The following is a 14,687-nucleotide window of genomic DNA, read 5'->3' as shown; positions in this document are numbered from 1 at the left end:
GGGATGCCAACCTGACATCCTAACCACTTCACCACACTGGCTTTTACCAAATGACCTGTGTCCAGCCTAGAATTGGCAGATGCACCATTGGGTGACCTAGAATTCCCAACAATGACTATGAAATGCTTTCTTCTCCATTTAAGGGCCAGAAAAACAGTTTTTAAAATGCAATCTGGTTCCATAGCAACAGTAAAAGTGAATCTTTTAACTCCTTTCTTGTTTACAGATACCATCCCTGAGGACTTCCAAGAATTTCAAGCTCAGCAGTATGGAGTTGGAGACATTTAAGTAAAGACTGAAAATGAACATTGCTGTGGTGAACAAGCATATATTAAATTCTTGTATGACTTTTTTTGGTGCAGGTCCACACTACCACTTGTTACAATTGATGTAAAACTCTCAGACTTTTTTATATATAAATGTGAAAATAAAATGATGAAACTTTGTTTTAGCTTAACATTTCAGAACTATTAAACTGCAATCCTGCCCTACAGTTGTGCTCGCATGCAAATCAACACAAACTTAAGGGCCTAGTGATACATTCCATTTAAAAATGTCAACTTTTAAGAAAAGAACGAGCTACAGGGGAAGGACACAATTAAGAGAAGAAAAACTGGGGACTGCATGGATCCTTTCTCTTTTCATTGTTCTGCCATTTCAAATCGCCTTTCTGTGGCTTTTCACTCTTTGGAGTCACAAGCGTGTGTTAACCCTTGCAAAACTTGCACGTGTGTATCTGTGCCAATTTGGATCAGAAAAATACGCATACCAGCCTTTGGTCTGTGCAACAATGGGGAAGGACCAATTGGGAAGGCTGGAGGAGTTATGCTTTGCATTTCAGGTTAAAGATCCCAGTCTAACCAGGGCATATTTACAAAGGACACAGGAAATTGTGTACAGGAACAATTGCTGTGGATGCAATTCCCCAGTCAGATCCAGCAGGCAGGACTGACACATGAGTCATCCTTCAAAGGAAACAGGAACTGTAGCAAACAGTTGTTTGGAAGGAAAAGTGGGGCCTGAACTAAGTGGGGCATTATTCTAGCATTCTTGAAAGCACTTCTTGACCCTGCAGCTCTAACCTGGCTGCAGTGCTCAAATGCTGTTGGATCAGGGACAATCTGGGTCAGTAATTCCACTGGAATTATCTCATTACTTTTTACCCAGCCCATGCATGCATGCTGAGACTCCTGGCTTGCAAGAGGTAAAAAGTAGCCAGCATTACTTTCACATGAAGTCAGCCAGCCTGCTAAGTGCTAGAACAGCTGCTAAGACTTTCAGCATGCAGCCCTAGATTCTCACACAATATTCCACTGGGACTCAAAAGGGCATCTGTTAGGAGTCTCTGTAAAGAGCAACAGTTTTGCCCAACAGCTTGAAATGTTATGTCCTTGTTCATGTGCACATAGGGATGCTCAAAATGCAGAAAGCCGTGTGGTTTTTGTTTGGTTATATGGGCTACATTGCCCCAAGGTCTCATCATGCAAGTGCATTATTTAAAGACCTATCAGCAAACATGACATCATCTCCAACTTAAGTCTGGGAACGGATTTCACAAGCTTCTGTAGTGATTGCTTCCCTGAGACAGGAAAGGTGGATATGAAACTTAGGATTCCATAACGTGACAGGAGAATGTACCAATACTCAGATCAAGGAAGTGTTTTGTGCTGCAGGACATTCTCTTTAAAGGAAGATGTTGCGTACATAGTAGTTGTGCCATGAATTCACAAGTCTTCTCTGTTGCATACCTTCAGTATGATTATTTCATGCCCTTGACTATGTGAATGTAAGTGTATTGCTCTGGAAAGTCTGATTATTGTTTGGTTATCTGAAAGTCATTCAATCAACTGGAATTATTTGTAAAAGCGGCAGCCATAAGGTGACTAGAAACACAAGAGACTAAGCAAGAGAATTCACACCACCAAAAAAAAAAAAGGTAACAGCTTCTTTCTGAAATTGTTCTTGAGCAGCCTGACCTAACTCATCTGACGTGATTTTTACGTTTTCTGCTAGTAATAGAAGAGGTGGAGTTTGGATTTATACTCCGCTTTACTCTCCTTTGCGGGGTCTAAAAGCAGCTTACAAATTCCTTCCAATCTTCACTTCACAACAGCACCTTATGGGGTAGGTAGGCTGAGAGAGTTCTGAGAGAACTGTGACTTGCCCAAGGTCATCTAGCAGGCTTCATATGTAGGAGTGGGGAAACAAATCCAGATCATCAGATAAGAGGCCACCACTCACAGGGAGAAGTGGGGAATCCAACCTGGTTCTCCAGCTTTAGAGTCCACTGCTCTTAACCACTACACAATTCTGTCTCTGAAATGGCTGCAAAAAGAAAATAGAAAACATCGCCAGGACAGAGCGCTACTTCATAAATGAATTTATGTGTAAGTTCAAGTTGCTTCCCTCTCATAGCGACCCGAGGAATATCCTACTATTATCCTACTGCCTTCTCAGGTCTTGCAAGTGGAGCTGATTTCAATGGACATCAAAGAAATTTTTCAAAAGTTCAGTATCAGTGGTATTTGCTTTACATAGATTAAGTCAAATAAATACATTAGCACTTCAGACAGATATTGGTGACTATGTGCGTGTATTATAATAGACCTCCTTAAAAGTACTGGACAGAATTCATGATACAGGAGGCTGCTCAGTAATTCATATCCCTAAAGTGATGCTGTTAAAATTGTTTAGAAGATTTCCTTAGAGAAGTAGATTTGATTAGAAACCTTTTAGCAGAAGTGATATGGATAGCAGCATACTGAAGAAAGTTGGATATACTATCAATTTTGGAAGAGTTCCAATATGCTATTGTGAATAAATTGATTTGAAAATACCTGTATTAGGAAATCTGTAATTGCATTTGAGAGTTAATTATTTTTGTAATGACAGTTTTTGGACAATATGAAACCATATGAATACTGTTACTGCAACCCTATTTTGAGATATCATCTCAAAGTGTCAGGTATCACTGTAATGCTATTGCAATTAAATTGTTAGAATTTTGCACCCAAAGGAGGAAAAATAAAAGAATATATCATGCTGAATTACATATTAACCCCGGTTTAAGGGCTTGAAAAATAGAAAATTGTAAATTGATAATCAAGTTTTTTGAAGTGTTCCCTCTAATGTCTGTCACCACTGTGCAAATACCCTTAAGAAAGTGACAAGGGAAACCTGAGGAGATTCAGCTGCCCCAAGAAAAACGCGAAAATTTAATTCAAGTGTTTTACGGGGGCCTGTTGTGAAAAGGTTACTTAAAGCTGGATACCTTACAGTAACGTACCAAAACCAGGGTTCTTTATCCAGATACAATCAAACAGCTAAGATTTTAAAATTTTATTAAAGAGAAAGAAAAAAGAAATAAGATCAGTTCTCCCTTCGCATTAGACAGTTCCAAGTATAAAAACAATACAATACAAGGCTATTCAGCCTAAGACAGAAGAGTAGTAAGAATAAGGACAAGATCAATAACGAGAAAATCCCAAGGAGAAACCCTTATCCTTTTTGTTTTGTTTTACCTAAAATGGTGCCAAGGTTTTTATAGAATTGGCTCACCTAGACACAAACACAGTTTACAACTTTACTGAGGTCAAATGCATTGTAATTGACCTAGTAAAACCAAATGGTTCCCTCATAAAAGACCCAATATACAAGATAGATGATCTCTAAGTAAATTTAAAGGAATTTGTACACTTTCTTCACACCTGTATACAACACTGACCTATGAATAAAGAATTGGTTGATTCAGTGCCAGAGCTCCCATAAGGTGAGGAAAAAATCTTGTCAGGCTTATCCACAGAATTGACGATTGGGCTGTTTTCAACTGCATATTTATTTATTTATTGCCTTTTAGAATCTTTTTTCCCTCCTAGTCTCAATTGTAGCCAGTTAAATTAATGGTAACGTGCAGATGAAAAGCTTCCAGACCTTTTCTCCATGGAGAAGATAACAGCTCCAGCTTTGTTTAAAAGACATAGCTGTATTGTTTTGATTGCAGTGTACCAGAGTACCACTCCAGCAAGCAGGAGGTTCAAAACTGGAATCTCAGACCTTGGCTCTAATAGCTTGTAAATTCGAATATGTAAAGAAGCCAAATCCTGGAAAATCAAATAATTTAAAGCCTGCCTCTGTCAAATCACGGGTGTGTGGTAGAAGTTTATACCTGGACTGTACCACCGGGGTAGGTTAGGAAATTGAACTGGTCGTGGAGCAAGCCATTCACTAAGTTTAGACCAGTAGCACCAACAGGATCCACTGCTGTCTCCCCTATATATCCACCAATATAGAGTTGCCAAACGTAGCTGTCAATCTGCTGGGAGAAATTGTGGGTCAGGGACAGGCTTGCCAACATTATGCCAATGTATAATACTGCTTTTTTCACAAGACTGGGAGGGATGTCATCTCATCAGAGTGACATTCTATCATTTTCCCGAAACTCTATGGAGTTTTGGCCAAATCCTAAAAGTCACTCTGGCACAGTGACATCACTCCTGGTTCTGCATCAGAAGTGATGTTGTTTGCCAGTGAGTCCCCCATCCTCCCCTGCTGGCCTATGAAGTGGTGGCAGGAAATAAGGTGGGAGGTCTGCTATAGTGGGAGATCTGCCCTCCCGCCAACTGGTGATGAGGGGAAAAGAGGCAGGTGCCACTGAAGGGTCTGAAAAGCTGACAGAACTAGCATTTGCCTGATGCAGTGACAGAATTCTGGGTAGCGCTGGAAGTGGCATCATGGCATTAGGCACATCAATCACTTCTCTTCCGGTTCCCCAACCATTTCTCCCCTACCACCCAGCTGGGGGTTGGTGGTGGGCACGCCAGCAGGAAGAGGAATATCTCCCAATAAAGCAAGAGACCTGGCCGCCCTGGTAATAGCCCAGGGGAAACATGCCCAGAAAGTGCAACTGCCAATCTGCCCTTGCGTATCACTTCAAACTGCAGGTGGAAGCTTCATGACAGAAAACTAGCCTACTTATACTGTGGACAAACGATCCCCCCCCACCCCGAACTCACTCCTGCAAACCACAGGCTAAAACAGTACAGCCATGGGGTTCATACTTTCACCTACTGTTTTTGAGAGTTAGGCCTAAGACTAGATTTTGACTTTGCAGCTACTAAAGGAGAGTTTAAAAAAAATGTTACTACATGGGATGTTTAAATAACCACTAGGTGGCAACAGTTAACCTACACTTCTAGGCTGAACAGCCTCTGTACATAGTTGCACATATGTCATTTTTTTTAAAAAAAAGAAAGCTCCACCTTGTTTTCTAAAGTGTAACTAGACAGCTTTTCTCATACAATTAGCTCCATAGATAGCTTATTCCTACTCCACCTCTCAGATACAATATGCATTTTCCTCATTGTTCCAATATTACAATTTTATCCTACCCTTGCTCCAAAGTGTTATAGATCCAATCCCCAGTTAAAAGGATCAGGAAGCAGGTCTTCTTCTTGTGTTCTTGGGCTATATTCAGAGGTGGGATCCAACCAGTTCTCACCACTTCTCTAGAATTGGTTACTAATTTTTTCTGAGTGCCAAAAAGGGGTTACTAAAGCAACCTCCCTGCCCAATAGGGACTGGAGGTGCGGGTATGTGGCGGCGCCACTGTTTGAATCCCACCACCATCAGAACCTGTTACTAAAAAATTTGGATCCCACCACTGGCTATATTCCCCTTGAGGGGGTTAGCACTGACATTTTCTTCACTAAATAGCAAATTTTGGGCATTTTCAGGGATAAGGTTGACAGCACGCATGTCTTCAACAATGCTGTCCATCCACCAGATCAGGAAGCAGGCGACATGAAATACTTCAACCTGAGCCACTCCCAGTCAAAGCAGGCAATACTTGATTGACTATTATAGTTTGACTCAGTACCCATGAAGGCAACTTCATGGGTTTGTGTGAATTCAGAGGAACAAAACTAGTTACTATCATTTCATCCTAGAAGGTGGTCGAAGCTGAAACAAAGTCCTGATCCAAGTCCTCCTACAGCAGCCTTGCATAGGATTCTGAACTCTAAGCAGTGAGTTCTTCATAAGTAACGTGATTAAAGAGAAGCAGGATATTTCTGCACTATTTAGATTACTACATATACACTGGCCCTGGGTGAGCTTTGCAGTTTTATTTTTGGAAACCTATAATTTACATCTGTTTTAATAAGTAGCTGGGTTTCTCCAACATGTATGCTAAATTATATGATATAAATATAGCTACGAGAACCTTCTGTCCAATGGCTTTGAAACAAACTGCTTGTGAGTTCTGGACGTGTCCAATTAAATCTTACAAGATTCAGAAGCAAGAGAGGATCAAGAGCTTTAGCCAATAAGTGAAGATTTAATCGGCTCAGTTTTCAGTGTTCTCTCTTTCACACACGCACCTCATTCCCTTTCCACCTTCACCAAAATAACTTAGGAAATAACAGATTTTACCCACAGGCTATGTTGAATCACTGGTTAGCCTAAGGGGATAATGTCCAGGGACAACAGGACAGGAACTTTTGCCAATTATACCCTCTTGCTGCAAACCTCGGACTCTCTACCCCATGCTGCTCCTGGGTGAAGGGTCCTGTGTCTCCTACCTAGGAAAAGGATTTGTGACCCATTTTGGGCTGCACAAGGAGGACTAGGCGAGGAAATCTTTTTTGTCAGAGGAGGTATTCCATACTGATAAAGTTAATGTTTGATTAGATGTTTCCCCAAATAGCTGCTTATCTGCTGTTGTACAGATATTGTTGCAACATTTACCTTAGTGGTGAAAAATTGAAATAAAAAGTAACTCTGACCACAATCTTATGTACTTACCTGGGAGTAATACCCATTGAACACAGTGTGGCTTATTTTACTCATAGGGCTCCAGGATCAGAACACTTTGCAATCAAAAGTGAAATTTTGGCCGTTCCAACAACAGGGGGGCATACTGTACGGCACTCCAATAAGGCTGTTTCTGCACGGCACAATTGTACCGGGTTGCAATCGGTATCTTACAATCCAGATCAATTTTATCCCGGTTTCTCCCTTCACATGGCTGCCCATTTCTGTGAAGGAATTGAGTGAAGACAGGGAGGAAATGCTCTAGTTTGTCTCGCACGAGCCCAGGTCTTTTGTATTTACATCGCAAGCGTATCCATGCATGTGCAAACACTGAACTCAAACTGGCCATTTCCCACCCAAGGTCCCTTTCAGGCCATTGCCAATCCCATAAAAAGGCTGGACTGCGCAGAAACAACCTAAAAAAAAATCAAAAGCAACTCTTGCGAAGCCATAGATGGGGACCCCAGAACTCTATATGTACGGGCACTTTTATCAAATTACACAGGACCACTGCCTCCAGCAGTAAGACTAGGAAATTTCCCTGTTCTTATAATACTTTTATAAGGCATGCTTATAGTCAAAACATTCTTCCAGAATTTCTTCCACAGTTTGAAATGTAGGGCAATCAAAAGAATGCCTGACCTGAAGTATTGTAGTCAACACAAAAAGGATTGCTGTGGCATCTGAAAGGTGAAAGATTGCTGTGGGATAAACTTTCATGGAGCCCTTCCCTACACAAAAAGTGTGTCTCAGTTAGCAGATATGTATATACTGGCACAGAGAACAAAATTGAACTGTGTGATAGGACAATGAAATCTCTGCAATATTTCTATAACTAAGCCTTATAAATGCATATAAATGTCTCAGACTATACTGCTTGCTTTGTGTTATCCCAGTATTTTCAATCCTATTAACCTACACAAGTGTATACAACAGAGGATAATTTATCTGATTATGTCCATGAAGATTTATGACACAATATCTGTGATAATCTTTAAAGTATTATATAAATCCTGTTTTTATAGCAAAACCTCATTCTACTAAGACTATTTTTTCCAAAAGATGTTGTGGAATCTTCACTTGCCAATGTGGATAAGTAATAAATGGCAAAATATAGATTTTTGCAAAATATAGATTTCTAATTTATATATATCTATATATCTGTACATACACACATACACGTGTGTGTGTACATATGAAGGAAGAAAGCCAAAGTAGCACAGTGGTCGAGAGCAGCAGACTCTAACCTACAGAACTGGGTTCCATTCCGCACTCTTCTCATAACTCTCTCAGCCCACGCAGACAGGCCATGGCAAACCGCCTCTGAGGATCTCTTGCTTTGAAAACCCTGTGACTTGATGATACACACACAAATAAACACACATGTAAAGGACTACAAGATGTATTTTCAAATGAACAAAAGTTTATTCGTCTATTAAACGAGTATGATACTTTCACTCAATATGTAGTTATTTCTAGAAAACCAAGTAACATGCTTTAAAAACCTTATACAGTGTACATTGTATTATTTTTTTCTTGAAGTCTTAAAAACATAGGAAGTCTTACGATTTCTACATATCATAGACTCAAAATGTAACCAGTGTCAGTTACGATTCTGAACAAAATCTTTCCCCACACAAACACATTTTTTTAAAAAAAGGCTGAAGTTGTATCAAAAGATTTTTTAAAAAAACACATTAAAAAACCTTATGAAAAAAACCTTAAGCGTGTATTCAGTCATTGAAACATACATAAAAACACTCTAAATAAGTAGGAACTGTTAGATAATATATGTGAAAATAATAGAAACTGGTAGTACATTGGAAGGGAGAAAGTACTGCAGAGTACTGTGGATTGGACCCAACTACTCCATTTTACTCAATGAGGCACAAGAGTAATGCGACAGCCCATTTTCCTGAACATGGCATCTGATAGTCCTCTCTCAGACTTATGGATGGAGCTGTTTTCAAGTTTGTTTTCAATTCCTTTTAGCGAAATAAAAAACATACTTATATTATGGTTAATTGCCCTATGTAGCAATGCTGGGAATTCAAGATTATTTGGACTATCTGATAAGAGTGGACAGAAGAAAACTTTATTTGGGAAAGAATCTAGTGGGGAAATGAACTATACTTGAATTATGCTGCCATTCCAAGGTAATATAATTTAGAAAGGAAAAAAAGCCAGTAAAAAGATTGCACCTCATAAGACCTTAAGAGTGCTCTAAATACGCATGCCTTAAATGTTTCAGCAGAATTATGTCATTTAGATTAGATTCCTTCCAACTTTAGAAAAGGCTATCAGTAGTGTAAGAAAGGGAGTACATTTTGACCTGGTCCCTGGGATTCCCTTTGGCAGGGTCATGATTGAGCACCACCAGCATGTTACAAACCCCATTTTGTCTTTTGCAGTTGCCGTCTGTTGCATTAACAAATCGTTTTCCCTTCTCCAGAAGAGGTTAGATTCAGCATCTGAGCAAGAGCTGGAGATGATTAAAAGGTCACTTTGAGAAAGTAGCACCACTTCCTCTTCCTGAGCTCAACCCAGCTCCCTTTTGTGTAATAGGCTCAAAAGGCAAGAGATCACTCTATGCAATATATCTAATAAGTCTTACAGCCCAGTTCAGAGTGGGGGGAGGCCAAGGCAGTTGTGGAGGTAGTGGGGCCCTACACCAGTGACTTGCCTTCCCTGGGGAACTTACCCTGTTAGAGGGGCAAATTTGCTGGTGGGTGGCTGCTGGGGCCTCCCAGAATGCCCCAACATGGCGCAAAGGGATGTGTCAGCATCCCCACTGGCTCTGATGGTGTATTGGAGGTGGCCAGGGATGGAACTGATGTTAGTTGACTTCCACCCCAGCAGTGCCTCCCAGGATGCCAATGCCTTGGACTTGCACCACCCTTTGGGTGGCATAAGCCCACTAAGCCCATTGGAAGGCTTTGTGGTGGTGGGGATACTTTTTTTGTTTTTGGCCTCCCTGTGCTGCTGAAAAGCCCTCTGGAGGTGGCAGGGTGGCACTGCAGCAGTGCCACTGTTGGTCACCTCAGGGCCCTGGATTAGGCTGTCCAAGATCTTTTCAACATGCACATCTACAAAAGAATTTGAATTTCAGAAAATGGAAAACCTACATCTATTTCCAAGAATCATTTCATATTAACACACACAAAAAGATAGCTACAATTCACAGAAAAACAGTAGGCCCAGAACCCATAACAATTGAATCAAGGTAGCATTAACAATTCCATCAGTGTACATTATTTAGTGTGTGAACAGAGGAATACAGCTTTCAGGACAAATGCACAATTCTCACCCTTCCCCACAGCCACTTTTAAAAGCACAAATGCTACATTTTATTACACTGATCTGGTAAGCAACCAGGTACCACCAGCTCTGTGCTCAGAGAACTGGCCTTCCCTAATACCCTGATTGCCTAAATGTCTCCAATTCTTAATGTTAAACTTCTTAAGCAGCGCGGCTGCTTTCTGCTTTGGAACACTCCAAAATATGCTCTATACAGCTTCTAGCTCCATTAAGTTCACCAAGTCCTCCAAAAGTTACTACGAAGAAAAGAGGGATGATAAATAGAACAAACAACACAGAACAGGACCATCAATAACTTCTAGTGGGTTTAAGCCTTCTGCTTAGGAACTCTGATTTCCCTTGAAAGCATGCACTCCCTTATCTTCTGCGAGCAGATGGCTGCTATTACCAATTATTAAGCAAATATAAAATTAAAGACGAAGCTGCAATTAATAAGGTACGCAGGAATCAAAGCATGGTACCGTTACACAGGCAGGCTGTACCAATACTACCAGGCTGTACCAATACTACCAGGGAAGGTACATTGATAATAATGGGAAAATCTGCCTTTGCCATATTACCATGCTTTGATTCTTTATATAGACTGCGATAGGGTAGTCTATATATCACAGCTACTCTGTTAACAGAATATTATTATTTAAATGACTTCCAGTCATTTGTTTAATTTGAAACAGTGGCATATGATAACTTTAAAATGAAATAATGACATCCCGCTAGTTAACAAGTAATGTAACAGCTGACACATGTTTTCATATGAACCGCTGATTAAAACAGCTTCATGTGAGCCAACTTATATAAATTTCTTCAGGATTAAAAAGGAAAAACTTATTTTAAAAAGTTAGCTCTTAGCCAAATGATGGATTTCTCCAAAAAGGAGAGTGTCAAAGGCATAATCTCTCATGTTAATGCCTAATAAAGAGCTGGAAAGGTAACGTCTTAATTTTCAACACCGTTTTTTAATTATTTTAACTTAATTTAATTTTTAAATTTTAATTATTCAACTTATATCCTGCCCTACCTCCATAGGGCTCAAGGCGGAGAACAACATTGGTATTTTGAAATATTATAACTAAAAAATGCTCTCACTATAATCTCTACTCATAATTGCACTTTAACATTGCAAGTTATTAACATACAAACATATTTGGAGGAGCAGACTGCCATCTAAATAGTGAAGGATAAAATATCCCATACAGCTGGAAATAACATTTAATGTTCCTAAATATTTTTCAGGCTACTTCTACTTTTACCACATGAATTATCACTAGATTTTGAAGGTCCTACAAATCCATTTGTTATTTCAGAGTTCTGGAGAGGATGCAGTATGTATTAACCATTTCAAAATGGCAAATTGCTCAGGCATATTAGGTAAGCTCAGATAGATGAGGAAAAATCATATTTTTCTCTTCACTGGTCCCATTATGAATTTTTTACAGGGTGTATTTCCTCCCAGAGTAGCCCACAGTAACTGCTCATTAATTGCACCATCATTTACAGTGTCTAGCATCTTAAATTCCACATTCCATCACTCAGTGATTTATAAAGGTGCCTTTCATTAATATGATAAATTAAATATTTATATAATCATAAATCCTTTTCTTTCATAATCCAGATTTCCAATAATTTATTATGAGAGTCTAATACAGAAAAAGAAACCCTTGAGCCAATGTTATTTTTGCCTGCACCTACAAAACTATCCCTAACAAGTTGTTCCTCTTTCTAATTCTATACAAAGGTGCTTTTCATTTGTGAGAAAATCAGTCACTGAAAAAACATTCAGAAGCCTATGAGCAAACAGATATTTTTCATCATACAGGAGGGATACCAAATGTTTGCACAATGGATACTCCATAATTTAAAAGATTTACTTACGCTGGGGTGGGTAACAGTATTTGTATTTTCTAGTTCTGGACTTAGGTGTTGGTTTTGAATAAATGTATTCCTTGCAATTCTTAGATAATGTAAAGAACAGTTTTAAAATCCAAAGATGTGCCGTCTCATCTGAGGAAAAGCAATACTTTGTGGTAACGTTGGGATAGCCAATAGACAGATTTATTTTTCTATATCCAAAGCCACACTGAGATGAAATTTCACACTAAGAATTCTCTGGTAGGGCAGCAGAGGGGAGCGAGAAGAGTCCATAGATAGAGAAGGACACACACCCAGCATGAAGCCATCTTAATCCAGAATATAGACCATGTTCCAGCAAATAGTTTCTCAATTGCAGCACTTTCATAACTGTAAAGATGAAAATTAATTCAGATTAGTGAGTGTGCATGGTATCAGCATCTGGTATTCAGAGGCAGACTGCCTCTGAATTTAGAAACCCCATTAGATTCATGACTTCTTGAAGTTACAGACCTGTTCCAATTAATCTGAATTTTTCTTATCCTTTCCAAAAGCCTCTTCAACTATACTGGCCACCATCACATCTTGTGGTAGTAATTAAGTTATCTATGAATTGTGCAGAACATTTTTTCCTGTGACTACTAACATTATTCAGGATCTTTAGGTGAGGAGGTAGTTGAGGTCTGTAATGTATATCAGATAATCTCTATTTCTGTAAGTGTTGTCAAGCACGTTAGTCCTCCAATGATTGGTAAAGCAGGCTTTCCTTGGGCAGAATTCATGTTGATTAACCTTTGTAAGCTTATAGGTTAAAAATGCTAGCTTTCCATCATGCTTGCTATTTATTTAGCAGGGACCAAAGTTAGATCACCAGGCATTTTATTTTCCTGAATCTCTTTCAAAAAATTGACACATAGGTTTGTAAAAAAGCCAATATAAGAAGGCTGTTTTTAATGGAAAGATGTATATTTCTGTTAGAAGTACAGCGGTTTAATTTTTGAATCATTTAATACTACTTGGGTCAAACACCTTTGTCCAGCGAGTTGCTAATTTGAAATTTTACAATTATTTCTAAAATGTCGTTTTTTGTCGTTTTTGTGATACAACTCTTGAGATAGTGGTTTTAAGGAGGAAATGCAAATGTAGCAGAATGTTATTCAGATGTAAGACTAACTTAAGTGTCACCATCCAATTCAAATCAAGGTGATTAGCCAAGAGGTAAGATTGTTATTGTGTTTTTAACTGTAAACTGCCTCAGGCATGACTCTGAAGCAGTGGCACAGAAACATTCTAAAACAAATAACTAAATAAGGAGGGATTAATGTCTTTAATTTATGTAGAGCATTCTTTCAAGGGTTCAAACTGCTGCACATATATCATCTGGGCAATCCTTCCCATAGCCCTGTAGGAAGGGCCAGAATTATTACCCCCATACTGAAGGACTGAGAAAACACTGGCAGATTTTCTAACACGCCAAAGGACCAAAATGTTTGCCCTTGTGGACTGCAGGTGCCTGCAACTTCAACACATTTCTTTTTTCCCTGTAAATTTTTCTACAGTAGATGAAGAGCTTCTTCGAGCTTCTTTACTTCCTGTAACATCTCCTGTTGATTCCCATGACTATCATTTCCTTAAGTCTTTATCTAGAAATAACAGACTTGCTACTTTGGCTATTGCCAAATTTATTTCAGCAGCAAATATAGTCCTCACTAATCTGATTAGTTAACATCTGTGATAATCCCTGAGCAGGTCCATCCTATTAATGGTGCCACTGGGCTGCTGATGTTCCCCTTTGGCTAGTTGTCCAATTTAGGTTATATTTAGAAAACATAATAATCCCACAATTTGTATGATCAGGTTATTTTATGTTTTAGACATTTTACTGTTTTTACTCTAAAAGCCTATGTGCTAAATAGAATTCTCTGGAAAAAAAAAAGAAACCAATGGGTTTCCAAAGGCCATCAGGGGAGGACTTAACATTTAATCGGGAATGAGACAACTCACACTAAGACCCCTTCCGCACATGGAAAATAATGCGTTTTCAAACCACTTTCACAACTGTTTGCAAGTGGATTTTGCTATTCCGCACAGCTTCAAAGAGCAATGAAAGCAGTTTGAAAGTGCATTATTCTGCGTGTGTGGAATGAGCCTAAGCTACAAGGACTGCCCAAACTCTGTGCTAAAAAGATGACTTACTGGAACCAGTGGGTAACGGTCATCATCACATAGAGAGAAGCCAGGAAGAAAACAAAGTGGAAATAGGCATAGCTGTATACGGTGCCCTTCTTTTCATCATAAACGACTCTTTGGCCACCCCTTTTGCCAACGTGCTCGTCCACATCAGCTGCAGAAACCAGACACAAAGAAAATGGTTAGGATTTTATTTATTTTTAGTTTATTTGCTATGCTGCCCTCCCCAGTATCAGCCTGAACAGTCATCCCAAGCGAAGTCAGTCATCTCAATGCAAATTCTGGAGAAAAAAATATTGCTCTTTTGGGCTTTGCCTAAGCACTTGAAATAATCCCAGGGAAGTGTACTCAACTCAGATGAGTGTTTCTACAGAACAGACTCAAAGATGCACAGAACTGCTTATGCTGCCAAATGAGATCTCCAAAGCCATCTAGGAAACTTTACCCTTTAAATATTTTAATAGTTCTCTGACGGCAAAGAAAAAAAACACCAAGATTGCACCATGTAAAGTAAGTGCTCC

At 39.3% G+C, this 14,687-nt stretch overlaps 2 protein-coding genes across 2 annotated transcripts in view; one reads left to right on the top strand and one right to left on the bottom strand.

Annotated features, from left to right (window-relative positions):
- THBS4 (thrombospondin 4) overlaps positions 1-445 on the top strand; it is a 39,185-nt gene extending 38,740 nt beyond the window's left edge. Inside the window, exon 22 of the mRNA XM_048503782.1 lies at positions 227-445. The gene's annotated coding sequence lies outside the window, so the exon portion shown is untranslated. The remainder of the gene's footprint in view (positions 1-226) is intronic.
- A 7,768-nt stretch (positions 446-8,213) lies between these two features.
- The window catches only part of SERINC5 (serine incorporator 5), a 63,153-nt gene continuing 56,679 nt past the window's right edge, over positions 8,214-14,687 (bottom strand). The window contains exons 11-12 of the mRNA XM_048503781.1: positions 14,173-14,320; positions 8,214-12,366 (exon numbers count right to left, since the gene is read on the bottom strand). Coding sequence (XP_048359738.1) covers positions 12,219-12,366; positions 14,173-14,320 — 296 coding nt within the window. The 3' untranslated portion in view covers positions 8,214-12,218. The remainder of the gene's footprint in view (positions 12,367-14,172; positions 14,321-14,687) is intronic.

This window comes from Sphaerodactylus townsendi, linkage group LG07 (genome assembly GCF_021028975.2).
Source record: "Sphaerodactylus townsendi isolate TG3544 linkage group LG07, MPM_Stown_v2.3, whole genome shotgun sequence".
NCBI lineage: Eukaryota > Metazoa > Chordata > Lepidosauria > Squamata > Sphaerodactylidae > Sphaerodactylus > Sphaerodactylus townsendi.
Note: the sequence above shows the minus strand (reverse complement) of the source record. Positions and strands in the feature narration are given on the sequence as shown.